Source organism: Strongylocentrotus purpuratus, unplaced genomic scaffold, assembly GCF_000002235.5.
Source record: "Strongylocentrotus purpuratus isolate Spur 01 unplaced genomic scaffold, Spur_5.0 spur5_scaffold_3, whole genome shotgun sequence".
In the NCBI taxonomy this organism is placed as follows: domain Eukaryota; kingdom Metazoa; phylum Echinodermata; class Echinoidea; order Camarodonta; family Strongylocentrotidae; genus Strongylocentrotus; species Strongylocentrotus purpuratus.
In genome coordinates this window covers 29,801,697-29,823,496 of record NW_022145609.1, presented here as the reverse complement: position 1 = coordinate 29,823,496, position 21,800 = coordinate 29,801,697, and the positions used below count along the sequence as shown (strand labels likewise).

The 21,800-nt window shown below is 35.6% G+C and overlaps 1 protein-coding gene across 2 annotated transcripts in view; it reads right to left on the bottom strand.

Annotated features, from left to right (window-relative positions):
- Window positions 1-21,800, bottom strand: part of LOC754092 (kinesin-like protein KIF2A) — a 36,150-nt gene that overhangs the window by 10,711 nt on the left and 3,639 nt on the right. For both annotated transcript variants that reach the window (XM_030996052.1, XM_030996051.1), the window contains exons 2-9: window positions 14,963-15,057; window positions 14,462-14,657; window positions 8,137-8,247; window positions 7,651-7,751; window positions 6,278-6,373; window positions 5,709-5,763; window positions 2,209-2,371; window positions 410-500 (exon numbers count right to left, since the gene is read on the bottom strand). In XM_030996052.1, coding sequence (XP_030851912.1) covers window positions 410-500; window positions 2,209-2,371; window positions 5,709-5,763; window positions 6,278-6,373; window positions 7,651-7,751; window positions 8,137-8,247; window positions 14,462-14,657; window positions 14,963-15,057 — 908 coding nt within the window. The remainder of the gene's footprint in view (window positions 1-409; window positions 501-2,208; window positions 2,372-5,708; window positions 5,764-6,277; window positions 6,374-7,650; window positions 7,752-8,136; window positions 8,248-14,461; window positions 14,658-14,962; window positions 15,058-21,800) is intronic.

Sequence of the window (21,800 nt, the reverse complement as noted above, 5' to 3'; positions counted from 1 at the left end):
TCAGCTCTTGGACTGCCAATAATATATATTTTATGTCACTGAATGATTGGATATTGAAATAAACCTTGAATTGAATTATAATTATAAACATGAACATGATTATGAACTTAACCATAGCAAAAACCACAATCGTAATCATAAGAATAAGCATTACCTTAATCATACATGATGAAGCCTAAAAAATGCCTAAGTTAGACAGATAAAATAATATATACGAATAAAAGAAGGAAAAAGCCTTATAATGGGCATCCTTATATAAACTAAACAGAAATACTTTACTTATTCAATTGAGTATAATTTTAATGTTTAAGGAGACATTATACTACAGGTAGGCCTCCTCTTGCATGCGCAATCCATACACCCCAATGATGATTCATAAAACCAACAGCTAGCTAGCTGCCAAACTCACATGTGTTTTCCCACTTCCTGTTTGTCCATATGCAAAACACGTGGCCATGCCTCTGTTGAATATGGTCTGCACTAGAGGCTTAGCTGTGAATCTGTACATGGAAATAATAATAATAATAATAATGAATTTATATAGCGCTTAATGTTAGACATCTCTATTAAAGCGTTTTACAAAGTACACAAGACATAGATTTAACTTGACTAATAGTAGATCAAAAACAATCATACAATGTAATAGAATGCAGTACTTAAAGATAAAGGTAAAGGTGAGTTCTGGTCATCCGATTGCATTGTGAAAGAAAAGGTGTGGAATGGATCAGAAAAATTTGATCATGTACATGTTGCATGTAAGTATTGGTGTGTACTGCAAAGTTCTGGAGTCATCAAAATCATAATAAATTTGGCCCAGTCTTGGTAGAGTAACAAGCACTGTACATAGAAAGATGTATATGGGAATACACAAATCGTGTCGGGACTACTAACCTCGATTTCCTAATCTTTCTATGCTCATTACTCAGCCAGTATACATTTTCTACCAAAATTGTTTGGCAAATTACATTTATTTGTAATCTTGAACATTCAGTGTAAGTTTCATTTGATTCTGTGAGAATCAATTTTCTTTTTTTAACCAGAACTCACCTTTACCTTTAACTATGACAAAATGAGTAGGTTTTTAGACAATTTTTGGAGTGATTAGTGGACAAAGCGTTCAAATATTGAGAGGAAGAGAGTTCCACAATTTTCGAACGATGCAGTTGAATGCACGGTCCCCATAGAATTTCATGGTTGACTGTGGCAGTTGTAGGAGGTTTAGGTCCTTGGAATGAAGCAAATAGCAAAGAGTGATGGAGAGAGACATACAGACAGAGAGAGAAAGAGACAGAAAGACAGACAGAAAATGATTGAGTGATAGCTTAACAAAAATGAAGGGAAGATTGAAAAAAGAGAGTAAGAGCAACAACACAAAAGAGAGGCAACAAAGTGCAGAATATGTAGAATGAAAGAGGGCAGAAAGAGAGGAAGGTTATAAGATGGAAGGGATACAGAGAGTTGATTACACAAGGAAATAAGCATGGTACAAAGAGAAAAGGAACTATGTAAATTGAGAGACAAATAATATTTATTCATTTCTGTAATACATACTCTAGCTGATTTCCCATGAATATAAAGGGGCCACTATATTGTTAAGATATCAAGGGAAAAAGCCCCTCCCCCCCCCCCCCCCCCACCATGGCCCCTGAAAAGCACAACAGAGTGCTTGTGATTGGGGATACCTGTTACCAAAAACTAAAAATATTAATGAGTCAAATTACACAGTGTGAGAAATGTATAATATTTAGTAGAAAAGTGAGTGACAGAGGGGGAAAACAAATTAATGAAAATAAGATCGAATACAGTTAACTCTCTGCATTATTCCAATCTGTCCAGAACGCAAAAATAGTTTGACTAATGCAAATTTCGAATTTGGAAGTGAAAATAATTTGTTTTGCATTGTTTGGCTGAAAAAAAAAGTGATATGACTTAGGGAAAATTTGACCTGTGCGACTTTGTGTTATGCAGAGTTAACTGTATACAAAGCCTTGAACAATGTAAAAGAGATGAGAGTTGATCTAGTCATAGTGGCACATTCGCTTGGTCAGCTCTCCGTCTTCGCCTACAGGCTGGCTCAGACGCCCCTGGTTCGAAACTGAGTCACGTCTTTTGGATGGTGGCGTAACAGGTCGGTCCCCAGACGTAAATAATCACATCTGATTGATGCATGTCTGTAAAAACCCAATTACACACACAAGAGAGACTTACTTGTAGACCATTTCATTGGTAGCATCCTCATTGAAGGCATAGTCAAACCTGAAGAGTTGATTCTCCAGGTACTTGGTAAGATCCACCTTGAGTTTAGGTTCATGAACCAACACCTTGTCCTTGCTAGGCAACGTCAACACGTCCAGGTCCTTCTTGTTTTGTTCTGTAGGATGATAAAGAGGTGTCACAGAAGTGTCATGGCTGACATACCTGCCAACCTTTAAAGACTAAAAAAAGTAATCATTTGTTACAAGGACTATGAGGGAGCAAAGCAACCGAGCGGGGGGTGGGTGTAGGAGAGGGCTGTCCCCCCTCCCACGGTAGGGAGCTTTTGGTATTTTCAACATGTAGGAATGCCCTTTTCCTTCACTTTAAATTTATTTTCAACACTTATGCAATCCCCTCCCCCACAAAAAAAAACCACAACAAGAACTAAAAGCTCAAAATTCTCCTGACGAAATATACCCTGGAGAAGAAAAATAAAGGGCTGTGTATAAGCGTTTAATGAGGTACTCGAGTACACTCTCAGGCTTACAGGCGAATACTCGGAATACCGGGACGCCATGTTTTTGTTTTTTAATTTAAAAAAATAAATTAAAAAAAGTTTTGCCACCACCATACTACGAACCAGTTGCATATATATATATACAGATGGATCTTAGTTTCCGGAGAAGGGCCAATGCTCGGCTGCTTTCTATATCCCACACTTTTCTGTACACCAATGTAAAAGATTAGCAAATTTGACCTCATCGTATAGAGCCGAGTTGGCTGCCATTGTTCTTGCCCTTCAATGGATCGAAGAAACAAACATCTATACAGGTGCAGTCATTTTTAGCGACTGCTTAAGTGCCCTCACAGCCTTGAAACATTTTAGTGACGAATCCTTTGTCACAGAAATATTTATAATAACGACCCGATTGAAATATAGAGGGATCAAAATCGCTTTGAAATGGATTCCAGGCCACTGTGGGATAGTGGGAAATGAAAAGGCAGACTTCTACGCAAAAAAAGCTCTAACTCAGGAAATTGAAATGCATAATAAATTGACGTTATTTGAAAAGACAAGTTTAATTTTGTACAGTTCAAAGTTACTTTGGCAAGAAAGGTGGAATGAAACCCAATCGGCATTAAAAATCCTTCAGCCAAATGTTATCTCACAATATTCTTGTAAATTGGGAAGAAAAACTGAAACTACTCTTAGGCGACTACGCCTGGGAGTGTCTGGACTCAACCAAGACCTCCTATGTTTGGGCATCCACTTCACAGGTTTCTGTGACAGCTGTCCAACATTAGAAACGGTCAGACATTTTTTGATAGAATGTCCAAAGTATATAATAGAAAGGGCCATGTTAATGTCAGAAGTTTATATTTCCAAGGAAGAGGACATTATGATATGTTTACGAAAAAGTGACTCTCGTGTACAAATGGCAATTGCTCTCGCTGTTTTTTTGAACGAAGCGACTATGTAAAGAGTAAAATCAAAAAGAGATGAAAAACAGAACTTGACCGCAATCAATTTGAACTGAATAGAAGAGAAAATTTTGTGTATAACCTTATAGGCCTATTAGTGTATTGATTATTTGAAGTTTTGATCGTATAGACATATATCTTATTTAAGCCTCTTTTAATTTAAAAAATAAAAATAAAAACAAACAAATAATTGAAACAATTTATCATTATTTATTTGACCAATCGGAAACATATCTTAATACATACACACAACTTTAGGGAAGTGGAGAGGAGAGAGAGAGAGAGAGAAGGATACAATCTGCTGGCCAGGGTGACAAAAGCAATTAAAACTTGCTATTACTCGAAAGCATGTCACCCCCCAATGATTATAGTAGTTAAAAGTCATGCACTATATAAATAATCTCATTAACTAACTCATATAAACTAATAAAGCCCACAAGTGTTTTGCTTATGCAGTTGTTTTTCTCCTAATAAATAAATAAACCCTCTAAACATACAGGTACATGACGCCCCTTTGTCTTTGCCAGAGTGACCTAGGTTGAGTTTATCAACCGAGAAGCGTACGGCGTAACGTAACTCGCTGGGCTGGTAAGAAGGCATCATAGAAAGGACAGGGCCAGCGTGAGTTGGAACTGTGTGCGGATCGTGGTTTAATTTGAATTTTTTTTTTTTTTTTTTGTAGACTATGACTAATATTATATTAAAATGAGATTGGAAAAAGAAAGAAAAATAATAATTTTACCAAGACATTACAAGAAAGAGATGCGATGAAATTGGCAACAATAGTCAAATTTGACTAATAGCCATTATAATACCAAACGAACAACAACAACAACAACAGAAGTATCCCAGGTCTTTCACCGAAAACTCACGCTGATTTAATAATAATAATAATAATAGTGAACAATGCTGTTTTTAAAACCAAAGATGACAGACTAATTTTCCTCTGAGTCCAAACAGAAATCTGGACATTTGGTCCCACTTTCTGAGTGGTGAGTTGGCAGTGATTGAGCTGAGAAACATTTCTACCCACGTTCCATGCCGGTGCTCTCCTGGACACGGGTATGCGTCGGTTGACAGGAATATATATATTTTTTAATTTTAATTTTGTTGCACAAAATCGAAAGGCGTAATTTAAAACAAAATTTGTAATAATTACCCCAAAATCGTAGCAGTTGGCAGGTATGAGTTGAGTGTTCTGAGCACTTGACTGAAAATGCAAAAGTCATGGGTTTGACCCCTTACCCAGCACTAATGTCCATTGGCAAGGCATAACTCTACATCTGCCACTCCATACCCATGACAAAAATGGGGACCAGGGGGGTGTTTCACAAAGACTAAGATCGACTTTAAGTTGGACTTAACCATGGCAAGCCATTCATGCCACTGTTTTCTCTCACCATTTCCTGGCATTGGTCTCTCAAGGGACGTACAAATCAAGAACACAAATCTACAGAATTCATATTTTTCGATAAATATTGTGTTCGTAAAAAAAAGTCAAATTCAATAAGATTCATCTTTCAACAAAATCAAAAATGAGAGCAAGATATGATTACAAATGAATGATACAAAAATTAACACAATCATACACAAAATTTTATATGAAAACATTTTTAAAAAACAGTTTAAAGAGAAGGTTGAGTTCTGGGAAGAGGTGAAAAATAATTTGTGAGCATTATCATTGTTATTATGCAAGTGTGGAAGAACATCAGATTAAAAAAGTTCCTTGAAAAGCATGGCTGTTTAAATGCCTTAATATTCTAAATATGGCATGTAACATCATAAAAATCGGGACAGATTTTTATGCCACATGTTCGTGTAGCCCCATATACATCTTTCTATGTACAGTGCTTATAACTTTACCAAGACTGGGCCAAATTTCTTATCTTTTTGATGATTCCAAAACCTTGCAGTACACACCAATACTTATATGCTAGATGATCAACTTTTTCTGATTGATTCCACAATATTTCTTTCACAAGCAAAAGCATGATCATAACTCAACTTTATCTTTAAAGACAAGTAATTACCTTTCTTGTTCAGGGGTCTTTTCCGCACACACACACATATCTGATGGTCTTCCACCTGTGAGAAGAAGGAGACAAAAAATGGGTGGAAAAATGAAGAGAAAAAATGAATAAAAAGAGAGCAGGACAGAAGATATAAAAACATTCGAAGTTAATCAACTGAAAAAGTTTGCATGAAAACATACATTTTCTTTTCATTGGTATAACATAAGAAAATATACTTTATTATACATGTATCAATAAGAATATAATATATATTCTGCTTATATAGCGCTTAAATACAAATGTCTCAAAGTGCTTAACAGTGCAAGTGCAATATAGATGTTCAAAACTAACAGTGATTGCATTACAAAATTGACAATAATGAATATAAGTCTCCTGTATATATATCTACATGATTAAATATCAACATTTAGAACTATGAGAAGAAAAACTAAATGACATGAATTAAAATTCCAAAGTTAAAGTAAGCATATATATCTTACAACACTTCCAACTGCATTCACAATTTGAGTACGAAAGTATACTATTATTAATCTTATTATTATTAAGTATTATTAATAATATTATACCTTGTCACTTGTAGAAATAGGATTGAAGTCAAGTTGATCTGTAAATTCTCTTATCATCTTCAAGAACTCCCAATGGGGATGTGTACCATCGTCATCCTACACACACATAGAACAAGAGGAGAAATGTATTGGAAGAAAATCAAGAAATATTTACCGAGCATTAATAATATCATGAATTTTATTATGGAAACCAGGGACATGTTAAAGAATTGGTTGGAAGTGAAAAATGAAATACATGTAGACGAATTATATATCAAAGGAAAGCTTATAAGCTATAGATAACAATAATATCAATTATATGCTATTTTGGTGTCTGTCAGAGGAGTAACAGCTCTCTGAAAACTCGAAATCTAAAGCTTTCAAAATCGGAAGAGGCCGACCTAAAATTTGATGACCTAAAAATCTTTGCATTAATTAAGCATGGCTTATCATCTCAGTTATACAGACGAGCCAATCGGGTCCACATGATATTTCATCACCATAACTGTGTAAGTTTGACCGCTGTTGACCCCTATGTGGAGGGGTGTGGAAATGAGGTTTTAATTTTCCTTTATTTAATAAGGAAAGGGAAATAATTGTTATTCCTATCTACCTTCTGTCAGCTTTCCATTGATATAAAGTTGCATTTTCATCAGGGTCTTTAAAAATACCAGACAATACTATAAAGCAGGAGCAGGTGCATTAATAATCAATACATACAATACGGCTTTGAAAATTGTTCATATTTTATTCTTATCAATGGCAATCTCAAGATCATCACTCAATACTGATACAATAATCGGTTCATGCAATACCTGGGAGTGATTATATGGTATGCAAAACTAACATATGCCATTGATGACATACATGTACATGTATCAATTACTATCTCGTTGCAAACCTTTGCTCAAAATAACCCTGCAAGTTGGGGCTTTGATCGGATCGGAAGATAATAATCCAAGATGGCGGCCCGCATGTTTTGCCTCTTCTCTTAGACCAATATTATTAATTTCAAAGTGATAAAAAGACACTAAATATCAACAAACATGGTCTACAATAACTCCACATGACAAAATAAACCCAGCTATGCATTTTTTTAAGCATTTGATCTAGCTACAAACTTGAAAATTTTCGTCAATAAAAAAAAAAAAAAAAAAAATCTGATCAATTTTATTGATCGGCGATCAAAAATTATTATCCGATCTCACCTGATCGGCTCAAGATTGGTATAAAAGGGAGGGGTAAGGAGAAAAATGTAAAGATATCAAAAATATCAAAATATCAAGAGAACATAGAGACAAAGACAGATAGAAAGAGTAGGCAATGGTAGGGGGGGGGGGAGAGACAAAGATATTGTAAGATTTATTTATTTGATTTATTCTATGATTTCTTACCTTGGCTCTTTCTTTCATCTGAACAAGTTGCTTTGCTCTTCTTTCTTCTCTCATCTGTTTGATCCTGTCCACTTCCTTCACGACATTTGACCTCCGTCGAGCTGAAGGCAAAATAACAAAAATGATCCATCAACTAGAAACATACCTTATTTACACATGTACAATGTGACTGGAGCACTCCACAGAGTGGATTTGGTGCTATATAAATTACATTTGTTATCATTAATATCATTACAAGAAATTGCAAGTCTAAATTCAAATAAGTGTTTATTTCTAACATACAAATTTACAATCCAGATTAAAATTATTGTTAAACACAACTTTTGTATAGCTTTTCACTTGAGAGAACAAAACTTTCTGGAACAAGCATTATACATTTACATACATGTACATTTACAACTAGAAATTTAAATACATTACAGAGAGTCATCAACTCCCCTACATTCCAATGTTTTTCCATTTATGATTTCATTCATTCATACATACATGAAGCTGGAGCCTCTTTCTGAGCCTTGGCCAGTGGGCCAGCCGGGGCAACGTAGAGGTCTCCATTGTGGGCTGCTGGGTTGATGCTGGGACGTGCTTTCGCCGATGAAGCTAAACCCCAACAAAAAGAAGAAATAAACAAAACTTACAGTGCAAAGTATAAAAACAGGTACTCCACACAACATCATACTGACGGAAATTACAAATATAGCAATACACACATTAAAATAGCACTAGGACAATTTATATTTATTCTATGCAGGGGTGACAGTGAGAGTTAAAAAAAAGATGGGTTTTAGGAATCCGAGCGAAGCGAGGTGGAGAGTTCTTGCGTAAGTCATGAAAAAATGGCACCTCACCCCCCCCCCCCCCCCCTCCCCCCTAATTTTAAACTGGATTGACATCAACCTCAGGGACTACCCATTTTGAGAGAGAAAAAATCATGATGAAAAACAAATTAAAAAAGTATATAAATAAATTCTTTTTAAATTAAATCAGGAAACCGATTGAAATCTATGCGAAGAAAATGGGGTTCATGTAGTTATTCCTTGGTTTCTTCTAACTCAAAGCACACAAACACAAGATTAACTTACATGTACATAAAGGGTAAAACAACACCTACTGTACAGCGGGTTTTCTTTCTTCTAAACCTACATCTAGAGGGACTATTAAAAAATAAAAATTGTCAAATAAACTAATAAAGACTCTGGAGTAAAAAAAAATAATAATAAAACAAAAATACCACTTTGTAGGCCTAAATAAATAACACTTACTAACTTTAATAGCAACAAGAACAAGAAAATAAATACAGATATTACAAATAAAAGGCACAGTTTAAGCACGATAATGTGTAGCATATTAATATGCACAGAACTACATATATATTTACATCTACATGTATCTACAAAACTACAAATTTCAATGTTTTTAATGACATTTTGAATCAAAGGGAATTTCAGCAGGGCATTTTCTGATTCATGTAATGATAAAAAGTATGTAATTGACTGAATGTACCTTCATAACTATAACATTGAATAATGTACACAAAATCATTTTTTTAGTACAAGAGAATAAACATGTATGAAGGAGAAAATACTGAAGGCTATCAGCTATCACGACAGATGAGAAAGTATGTATGTGCTTTGTATAAATCTACAGCAGATATACATGTAAACTATACAAAAGGGAGAAAGAATTTGTAGTATACAGAAAAAAAATCATATGTTTAAACTGCAGAATAAATGGAACCAGATCAAAGCATACATACATGTATATATTCTAATGTAACTGCTCCCCCTTTAACAAACCTGTATGAGTATGAAAGGACAGGCACTCAAGCTAGATAATGTATGTGAGTAACGAGTCAAATAACCATGAACCAAATGGTATGCAAACAATAATGAGAGACTTCTGGAAACCTGCATGAGTCATCTATGTGTACCTTACATTTCGGATAACATGAAAACCCCTGTAAAAATAAACATAAAATACAATACAAAGAGCCCTACCCCACATTTTAATGATGCAAGATTCAAATATTATAGTTGAATATAGTACACCATGCTACTGTAGTTAAAAAGGACTATTTGAATTGGATTGAAATATGGGACTTCTAAGATGATCGTGGGTCACCTCTAATAGTAGTTAGCTCCTTGAAGAATTATCCTTCTGAGAAACCAATTAAAGCCCCTCTGTGTTTGGAGCCCCACAAATTTGATGGCAAAATTTCACTTAAATTGTATCATAATGTGAAAGAGAATGTCATTTACAGGTTTCTGTGAGAATTTTCAAAATTTAGGTTTGTGGGGTACAAACCCAAATCATGTTTTCTTTTATTAATATTTGTCTTCAAACACATTTTGGGGCGAAATCTTTGCAGACTTGTGTCTTAAATGACATCTTCTTTCACACTATGATGCAATTCTAGTGAAATTTTGCCTTCAAATTTTTTGGCGATTTTTGGAAATCCCAACACTTTAGAGGACCTTCAAGCTCATTGAATAATGCTAATCATGAAAGGGAACAGGATAGTGATTCATTCGAAAGTAAAAATAAGTTACACATCATAGAAATCCTCTCTAAGCAGACCAAGCATTTAATACCAAAAGTTATCCTCATGCACCAAAGTCAACAATAATAATTCAAAAATAATAAAATAACCACCACAAAAATATACTACAAGTTAAAAGCCCACGAAGTCTATGATTAATACCGACTACCGAACAAGCAAAAAGGGGGATAAGCAGAGAAGAAAAGCATAATGGCAATGTACATTTTTAAGATGTACTTGTAGTTTACAAGTATGAATGCAAAATAAATGGTATATCTATAGTTCTGATTGTAACATTGATTAAAATGTTGACAGCTCTATTAAAGATACTCTGTAAATAAAAGAGGACACAACAATGATAGTTCATATACTGCAGCACTGCACATGAACATCTAGATACACCTAGTATAAATTACCCTCATCATCTTAGGTGGAGAATGCCAGAGACCAAAAAAAAAGAGGTTATACAAAAAAAATGTTAACAAACAAGAAAAGAGAAGTAAAAAGCATTAATAAACTTTTCTTTAAATCACCAGTAGCCTAGCTTCCTCTAGTCTACTTTGTTGTATAAATGTAATCATAAAAGATTTCTGTATTAAACAATATTGCCACCAGTAACCACTTACCGATACCCAGCTATTAGTAGTCTACTCTAAACTGTCAAGATTTACATCTACATCTAGGTTAAGTGAAATTAATTGAATGTTTCTACATTCATTATACGTACAGGTAATGTATGCATAATGACTACGGTACCAGGTTATATGAGAAATGTACAGTTGCATTCATAGACACTTGATACATGTACCGGTACATGATGTCTTGAGTTTTAAACATGTGCCATATTTTTGCTCTACATGTTCACTTGTTTCAAACACATTTAGACTAAAAAAATTCTGAATAAATGTAGAGGAGAAACATTCAAATTCAATTTCACCTATTCTTAATGTAAAACACATTTGTAGTATTGTACATATCTTGTTTATGACCCAAGATTCACATTCCTATTTCATGAGCCAAGCATTCAATACACCAGTATTTTTAGTACAAGGCTATAAGTAAAGTACATGTTATTATTATTATTCTTATTACTGATTTGGCGTCACCTGTGCCAGGGAGGCGAAAAGCGAACTGAATCACTGTAACCCTCGGGTCTCTCCCCCCGGTATAACTGATTGGGGGGTAAGTTTCTTAATTGAAAGAATTTGCTCCAATTAAATGCCTGGAAATGTAGTGCACATGTTATTGGGAGGAATGGGAGATGTAGCATGTAGAAATGGGTACATTGAGTGCTGCATGAATGTACACTGAATGTATTGCAGCTGAAATATACTTTATGTAAAGCATGTAAAAAGAGTTGTTGAAGTTATGGTATACTGTACATTTATTATAAGAGATTACACTATTTAAGCTAACAAATGTACAGGGTGTATGCTAAAAATGTTGCCTTTTTGGTTTTGCAAAATAATAAGATACTTACCAGATCTGCGTATTGTCCTATAAATAGTACTCCCTTTAAAATGATTTGAAATGATAAAGGGAGATATATGCCAATTCGCATTTGATTCCAACTTAAAAATTAATAACTTTCTTATCATTATCCTACAAGATTTTTCCTTCCACTTTCTCTTGATATGTATTACTATGGTTTTTAACCAGCTTTTCAGTCTGAAAATCCTCTCTTTAATGTTTTCTAAAGTCAAAAGGGAATATTAACATTCAGCCATTTTCCCAATTTGTTTGACTGTTTGGTTTTTTTTTCCCCACCTCAAGCCTAGACTCTCTGGCAGCCTTTAATAGGCAGTTTCCTTTCCTCCAACACTGTTCATTTGGAGGGGAATGTCAATGGGGATGTAAAAAATAAATGTTGCAGCCTCTAGTAGAGCCTGCATGTAATGTCAATTTACACAATTATAACATATTTTGTTTAAAATAATCTCGCCCTGGCTGCATCAATGAACCACTAGCAACTCTAGTAGCTTTTCGTCACGGCAATGGCACACATACAAGATACATGTAAGACACACATTTATTCGTACTATGCACCTAAGAAACAAAACATGAAAGTCATGATGTACAATATGTAATGAAATGAGAAACTAACTTGGTCTAATGGCTGATTTCTAAAAAACACAATATCAGGGATATTACAGGCCTCTAATCGTGTTCAGGAACCTTTCTTGTGCCCTACATGAAGACAGACCTGAACATGTAAATACTAGCTTGGCCTGCAAGTCACTGACATTCTATCACTAATCGTCAAATTGCGTAAGGCTCGTTGCCTGGCATTACCTCAGGAAATGTCATCAAATTCAAGGTTGTGGAGATATTTGAGTTATGCGGGACTGCAAGTACATGTATGGGGTAACATAAAATAAACTCTTGACAAATGGATATACAGTCAGGTCTTGCCAAATAGCTACGGTGTTGGCTAAGTTACTATCAGGTCTTGTCATACAGGTGAGGAGTAAAGTTGGGAGAATATTACAGATCAAGGTACTCAGGAGGATGGAGAAAGACAAGTAACTGAAAAGGGAGAACGGAGAGAAGAGACTAGAACAGGGAAGAAGAAAAACACAGAAGAATTCCTTTTTTTAATAGAAACTGATCAACAGAGAGATGGAGATCTGACAGGACAGAAACAGAAAAGAGACAAATGAGGAGAAAAAACAGAGGTCAAGGTCTCCTACTGAAATAAACTAGAAAAGTAGATTACTGGGTGCTATGAAAAGATCACTCATTCTTATAAGGCGTTTCTGCACTATCTCGAGATTGCCAAATATCCAGCTATTTGAACTATCCTGATCGCAAACTATCCAGCTAATTTGCGTCTTCATTAGAACGAAGTAGCAAATTAGCTGGATAGTTGGTCGGGATAATATCCCAAGATATCTCAGTCTAGTTTGCGGTTTTCCGTGCTTACTCGAGGTCAGTGGTTGTACTAGCGCGCTGAGCGGTATAGATCGCATGTGCGAACCGGAAATCGTTGTGCATGATGGGATCGGGATCTTTGACTCCGGACTTAGGTCTAATGAAGACGGTCGCAAACTATCCCGCTAGTTCGGAAATAGTGGGATATTTTGCAAACTAGACCGAGATATCTTGGGATATTATCCCGACCAACTATCCAGCTAATTTGCTACTTCGTTCTAATGAAGACGCAAATAGCTGGATAGTTTGCGATCGGGATAGTTCAAATAGCTGGATATTTGGCAATCTCGAGATAGTGAAGACGGGCCTATAGTATCCATGTGCATGACCTTAAATGTTTTTGAGTCACAAATAATTTCCAGGAACTCTGTAGCTGATACTATCATTTGGGATCATACAATATAAGGCCTTACAGTTTTCCTTTTTTCGACTGAATCATTCTGAATAATACCATGTTTATTTTTTCCCCACAACTTATCTAGATGTTTATCATGCAACTTGATACTTGGTAAAAGTTGAAAGCACAGAATCTTTAAGCTACATGTACACTGTAATACTTTATAGTTCACACTTGCTCTTAGAATGAAATCAAAGGATGGGGAACAAAATCACACTGAAAATTTGGTGTACCAGTATGTTGGAACAAGGCTGTTTAGTGGTGAATGGGTTAGTTCACAGCAAATCAAAATAATTACTAAATCATAACATAATGTGATATTTTCATGATTTAAATTTGAGGGAATGTGTTGCATACTGTAGCACTGTAGCACACACAAGGCAGAGCAACACACTTTAATAGTAAAGATCACCCACATCTGAAGTTTGAGAATAGTCCAGAAAAATATGAAGTCAATCCTTAATATCTTAAGGCCACTTGAGGGAGAATAAATGTGGCTCACATGGATTAAGTGGCCCATATACATGTAAATGTGCCTGTTAAAGGCTTTCATAATAATGCTATCCCATAAAGAGGTATTGGTTTGTTTGATACTTGTTGTTTGGTTAGTTTCACATGAATTTAAAATACTTGAGTTTCAAACTTCTTCTTGAAACTGAGGTTAAATCATATATTCAAATGTTGTGAAGTGCATGTTAAGTCTACAGCTACATACGATGCCCTTTAAACTCTGTTTAGGTATTGCCTTCTTCATAGGCAAATAAAGATGCCAAAGATTGTTTTAGTCAGGGTGTATTTCTGGAGGTTCTCTTACAAGCCAAGAAATAATCGCAGGCCACTAAACTTTTCAGAAATGTGGCCATTAAATATTACAATGACATCCTTTACATGAAGAGACTGTACCTTCATTACGAATGTTTCTTTATATCTTCTGCTGTGATTCTTACCTCTGGTTTCCCTTGGAGTAGCTTTAGATAAAGGTTTATTGGGTTCTGGAGGAGCAACCTTAGCACTGCTGACTCTGCTCTTGGGTGCAGGGATCTGTGACTGGGCGGGTGCAGGGGCTACCGCTGGGGCCGGAGCAGGGGGCTCAGCTGGGGCTGCTAGGTTAGGGTTCAGGGCAAAGATGGCTGATATCTCAATCTGTGAGATGAGAGAGATGGATAGAAGAGTAATAAATACACCCATGAGATGGTGATGTTAAAAGCATTGAAAAAATACAGGGGGGAAATGTAAACATGCGTATAAAATTTGTTTAAATAATAATAATTTGTATAAATAAATAATCATTATCCTCATAAATTAATAAATAATACAAAATAAAAAATAAATAATTGTTTTTATTTTATTTTTTAAAAATATTTTTACTAATACATTGTTAATGAAAGACTAAGCTCCTGCAAGAGAAGAGTAATGTTTCGAAACAGTTATAAATCAAACTCAATTACCTCTTTTCCTTTGGTGTCACCTCTTTCAAACCATTCCACTGTAACACTGTCTGTACCTGGGTTGATTCCACTGATGCATGCTGAGTGTACTCTACCTATAATATAAAAAAAAAAACAATAGACATCATCAAATCAAACATGTCTCTCCTTCACACATAACATTTTTCACATATTTAATGCAGTTAAAACACACAGGAGGTGGGAGTGGTTAGCAGAAACTCATCAAAAAGCCATCACTTGCCAACGGTCAAAAGAAGAAATTATTTCAATGGGTAAATTTACTTATTGTGCATGTAACTCTAGACCTAAAACAGCTCTGGTTATTTTGTAACCTGCATTAATACATACATGTACCATGCATTCATAACATTATCATTTAAACACTACATAATTTGTTAAACTGTATTTTAATATTTGACTCCTCTAAATTGTTTTAACTCAGTTTTAAAGTCAATTGAACATTCATTAATTTCATCATAAAAAAATCTACAAGATCATGAAAATTGTCAATGTAGAATACTGTGTCAATATAATGTACACTATAAATATGCACAAGTAGATTTACAGCAGACAACATAACATTTGGAATTCCTCTGATATCAATAACCAATGCATCGCAATCTAGCTCTAATACATGTATCAGGAGAAATCAATATCGTTAAAATACAAATCCACACCCTCACAATCTCTGCTACCTGGATACTATGCACAGGAGCTCAAACAAAAGAACTGCTGCAACTGTGACAGCTAGCTCCCAGAACAGATGGGTGCGTTCAGCAAATTATTAGTGATTGTACTGATGCATGTAAACAACGACACCCACACTTGCTTTGCTACAGATAAACATATGAGCTCTAAAGACTGTAGGCATAATGATAATACACACATATTGTATATACCCTGGTTAATGTTGCAGTTCATCAGCCTTTTACACACATATGACATGTTGACCAAAATGTACCATACAGTATGTAGCCTTGAAGGCCTATTTTTATCCCCATAAATATTCAGAGCAAATGGCTTAAATTTGTACTGTTGAGTGTACTACATGTTTAATTCAATTGATATGGTGGGGAATTGTGTACTAAATGCCCAGTATACACTGTACATGTACAACTTCAAAATGCCAGGCAAGCTATACATGTATTCCCTTTCTGAATGATGAATCGTAGAAATTAGAAAATACACTTTATACAGTGAAAGGGGATTAATTACATGTATGATACACGTACAGTGTATGTAGTACTATTTGATCAGTTTTCTTCAAATATTCTCTTTCTTAATATGTTCATCATTTTACATCTATAGGCCTACATTGCAATTGTAGAATAATCTGCTGAACACACAGGAATCAGAGTAGCTCAATCCTATACCAAATACATCTATGCAGGCTTCGCATGTGGTTCGCTTGTGAGCCAAAAAGTCAAAATACAGTTACATTATTCAAATTTCAATGTTAAATAACAGACACATGTGCATGCAGTGTTGTGCACCTGTACCTTTAAAACCAGGGAGATGGAGCAAAATGCGTAATGAATTAGTAAGCAATCCACACCCAAACAAAGAGCTTTCCTGTCTTGACATTAGCCTAAACTCCAGGGACTTCATAAATTGTTATTTCCACAATACGGCCAGCACCCAGTCAACGAGCCTTTATTAGGTTAAACATTTAGCTTACTAATAGCATTTGTACGTAGTACATGAGAGTAAAAGGGCATTTAATGTTTGCATATCCTCGATTAATGGACAGAAATAAATAAATATATATATATTGAAGTCAACTCTAATACTAATTTGTAAAGTGAAACAGTTGAGTACAATTACAAACGTACATGTAGGTTCTCACAAGTCAAACCTTGATCTTGAATGAAGGCTAGACTCACGATATGAACCCCATGAAGCCTGTCTGGGATTTTAATCCTGACACAGATGGTCAAATTATCCATCCTGTCTTCTTCCCTACGTCTCTCACTCTACATGATTGATAGCACTGCTTAGATGATAAACCTACATGCAACTCATAATTGGTCACTAATATCACCATGTGCATTAAAGATGAAGTTAAGTTCTGGCCATGCGATTGCATTGTGAAAGAAACGGTGTGGAATCAACCAGAAAAGGTTGATCATCTAGCGTATTTGTGTGTATTGCAAGGTTCTGGAATCATCTAAATGATAAGAGATTTGGCCAAGTCTTGGTAAAGTTACAAATACTGTACACAGAAAGATGTATAAGGGACTCCACGAACATGTGGTGAAAAAATCCGTCCCAATTTTTACGATGTTATGTGACATATTTAGAGCCATGCTTTTCAGGGAACATGTTTTATCTAATGTTCTTCCACACTTGCATAATAACAAGGATGCTCACAAATTATTTTTCACCTCTTCCCAGAACTCAACCTTCTCTTTAAGACTACACATGTACAATGTAGCATGCTGTACATCTTGAAGAATGAACTAGGCATCTAGAGAAGCTCTGACTCATAAAAAAAGAACACCTAATCTTTCATCACTTGATGTAAACAAAAAAAATTATAAGTGGGTTATCTACAAACCATAAGTGGGTTATTTACGAATCATGTTCATGTACTGTACAAAGCTACATTGTACATGTCACCAGCAAACCAAAAATGACATTCAAGTCTCTTTATAGTATTGTCCTTCAGCGTAATGTACATTCACCAGACATTGGGTCAATGCATAGTGCATACATGTACTAGGAGGGGTGGGTGGGAGGGGGCTCAGGCCAACTTTGGCCCAGGGACCAACTGCTAATAACCCCCTAACATCCTGTTTTGTTCATTTTTTCTCTATGTAGTGAGCATTCATAGATAATATTTTGTGTTGAAAATTAGAAAAGAGCCTAAAGAGCAAAGTGGAAGATGTGTAAATAAATGGTTACATGCAAGTTGAAATATATACCATGTGTCTATATAGAGACCTACAGCTAATTAAATCCATGAAATTTTCATTTGATGAACCATGTCAAATCATGCTCAAAAGTGGATTGATCTACCGGTACTACTGACATGTATACAACTGTACTGTAAACACTGTATGTCTATTAACTTTTTTCCCAGCTGTAATACAAAAGTTAACAAAATCATTATGAATACTATAGGCCTAATGAATACCAAAAGAAAACACCAGCACTCAATTTAAATTGTAAATTCAGAGGATTGGAGTTGCCCCGATAGAGAACACGTGAACGCACATGTACAGTATGTATTGAGTAGGTTACTTGTAAGGATCACACACAGGAACAAGGAGACACCGTAGCTCGTCTGACTCATCTCACTAATAATAGAGAGTGAGTGAGTCTCAGTCCTCAGCCGTCTCCCTGCCTCTCTGCCTGCCTCCCTTCCTCTCCCTGCCTCTCTGCCTGCCTCTCTGCCTGCCTGCTTCACATAATATATTAGCAAGCATGTATTCACCAGACAGGGTGCATAGCATGTACATGTACAGTACACCAAATACACTGCGCATGACTTTGTAGATTGTACAGTAGCCCATCAATTGAAATTCAAAACAAAGATATTAGTACATTGTACATATTGTCAGAAGATGATAAAAAGAATTTTCATTACGGTAGTCTTTTGCACATATGTGTACGGTATGTTGCAGTTTTGATAAGATCTCCAATCTCCATCCGCCTACTCAGGCTACTCAGCCATTGAAAATTGTCAATTTTCTTTGTGTAGTTGATTAGTGAAGATGGTGAAGATAGTCAAGATACATTTCTCAAGAATAAAAAGCAAAATTTCTTCCTTTCTACATGTATCCACTATCCAGGCTAGAGGATACTAGACAAATTACAAGTCCATGTATAGAAACCAAATTCACCTTAATGCATTTTAAATTCAGTACATGTACAGTGAATACTTAAAAAAAAATACATCCCATTATACAGTACATGTACATATATGTTTAGATTTATAAAGTCCTTGAAACCTACACATGTAGATAAACATCAAAGAATGCATGTACATGTACATGTAGAACACAGTGGCTGAATTTGTTCTAGAACAAAACTAGATGGAATTTTGACTGCGCGCAGTCGAAAATGATGCCTTCGCCATAGAGCAATTTAAACAAGTTTGGAGTTTAAATCTCCAGTGGTTCTTGAGATATCATGATAACAATCTCAATGTATGGAATTTCATAAGTTGACCTCTTTGACCCTTGACCTTTGACCTACGTGCTCCAAAATCTAATCAGATTGTCTTCCTATGGTGATACACACTATCATTAAGTTTGAAGTTTAAATCTCCAGTGGTTCTTGAGATATTATGATATGGTGATACATACTATCATTAAGTTTGAAGTGAAAATTCTCCAGTGGTTCTTGAGATATCGCGATAACAATCTCAATGTATGGAATTTCATAAGTTGACCTCTGTGACCCTTGACCTTTGACCTACGTGCTCCAAAATCTAATCAGATTGTCTTCCTATGGTGATACACACTATCATTAAGTTTGAAGTTTAAATCTCCAGTGGTTCTTGAGATATTATGATAACAATCTCAATGTATGGAATTTCATAAGTTGACCTCTGTGACCCTTGACCTTTGACCTACGTGCTCCAAAATCTATTCAGATCGTCTTCCTATGGTGATACATACTATCCTTAAGTTTGAAGTTTTTAGATCTCCAGTGGTTCTTGAGATATCATGATAACAATCTCAATGTATGGAATTTCATAAGTTGACCTCTATGACCCTTGACCTTTGACCTACGTGCTCCAAAATGTATTCAGATTGTTTTCCTATAGTGATACACACTATCACTAAGTTTGAAGTTTAAATCTCCAGTGGTTCTTGAGATATCATGATAACAATCTCAATGTATGGAATTTCATAAGTTGACCTCTGTGACCCTTGAACTTTGACATACGTGCTCCAAAATCTAATCAGATCGTCTTCCTATGGTGATACATACTATCCTTAAGTTTGAAGTTTAAATCTCAAATGGTTCTTGAGATATCGCGCTAACAAACTCAATACAAGGAATTTCATAAGTTGACCTCTGTGACCTGTGACCTTTGACCTACGTACTCCAAAATCTAATCAGATCGTCTTCCTATGGTGATAAATACTATTCCCGAGTCTTAAGTTTAAATCTTAAATGGTTCTTGAGATATGGGATAACGGTCAAAAGGGACGGACGTACGGACGGACAACCCGAAAACATGATGCCTCCGGCACCACCTTCGGTGGCGGAGGCATAAAAAGGAGGCGGGCGTGGATGCTAAACATGTACCGTATTTGCTGGTGATAAGCCGCAGTGCCGTATAGGCCGCACCCCCGATTTTGACATAAAAATTAAAAATTAAAAAAAAAAAAAAAAAACTTTTGTCGAAGTCGGGATTTGATCTCTTGCAAATGTTGCAAATGTTGATGTGACTAAAATCACCGCCTTAGACCGCTTGGCCATCCCGCACTGATGTTAGCCTATGTAGTTTTCTGTGATCTATACATTGCGCCCCTCTCTTGTGTATTGAAATGGATTCAAAATAGCGACTACGCGTACTGGATGCTTCGCGGCAGCTCCGTTAAACGTGCCCTTCTTTTACTTTTGCAATGCATTGGCACGAACTTAGATCAAGATCTATCGGCAGATGTTGTTTTTGGAAGTTTATTTTCGTCTTCATGTTAACAATGCAAGATAAAATTGTCGGTAAAATGTGTAGAAATGTATAGTTATTGTACCGATCATGGATCTAGTCCCATATGAGCAAATTCGTGCTGGTTTTGACTTTCTTTTTAAATTTTTTTTTACTCTTTCGCCGCATAGGCCGCACCCCGACTTTTTGATATTTTCTCTTCCAAAAATACTGAGGCCTTTACGCCGGCAAATACGGTTTTTTTTTTTTTTAATGGCCTCAAGCTATGGTCACAAATCAGAGCAGCGACCGACCGATCAGTAGCCTGCTCGGTCGCTGCTGGAATTAGGCATTGCCCAGCGATTAGGTCGGTGTCCCGGCGGCGACCGCCCAGGCACCGTGTGAAAAGTGAGCAGGCACCGCCCAAATTTTAACTCCGCGCTACTTTTGGGTAATGTGACCATAGCATTACTTACAATCACTCCAAAAGTGCAATATGTAAATGTGTGTACAAACTACAATGTACAGTGTACATGTACATGGAAACTTCACTGGAATTATTTTCACAACTAGAGTCAGTAAAGAGATCTACTGTCATAATGTATTTTGTCAAATGCAGGGTGAAAGAGAATTTCTTTTTCTTTTTAATTAAAAATTTGTTTCAAAGTTACTAATCCTTTTTAATCCTTTTTAAGTCATTTTGATTTTTTAAATAAACCTTCTAGTACAAGGAACATCACGTATTTCTACAATTGACATTATTGAAGTATCATATTAGTAAAAGAATCTTTCAGACACTGTAATTGTAAATGCTGTTATTTTCGCATGATTAATTTTTGGGCTGAGCAACCCCAAAATATGTTCGCTAGTTCTTCACTGGTTCGCATTGCATACAATTTAGCCCTTTCAAAACTTGCATAAGAATTCATGCTTATATTTTCGCGAGTTCTAAATTCTGCGCTTGCCGATCTTAGCGCTTGCTGATCTTAGCGCGAGATCAGCAAAAATGAATATACTGGTCACCAATATTTCTACTTTTACAGTATTATACTACCATTTTCAAAAAACAAACTTATTTGCATTTGGTAAAATCATTTATATGGGTGCTAAAAAAAATGAGGGTTTTGATTTTTTTGGTAAGTGATTTTTCAGCCTGAACTGTAATGAAAGCAAACAATGGCATTGTAAACCAAAGTTGTAACATCATGGATATCTCCAATTCCGTTTAATCGC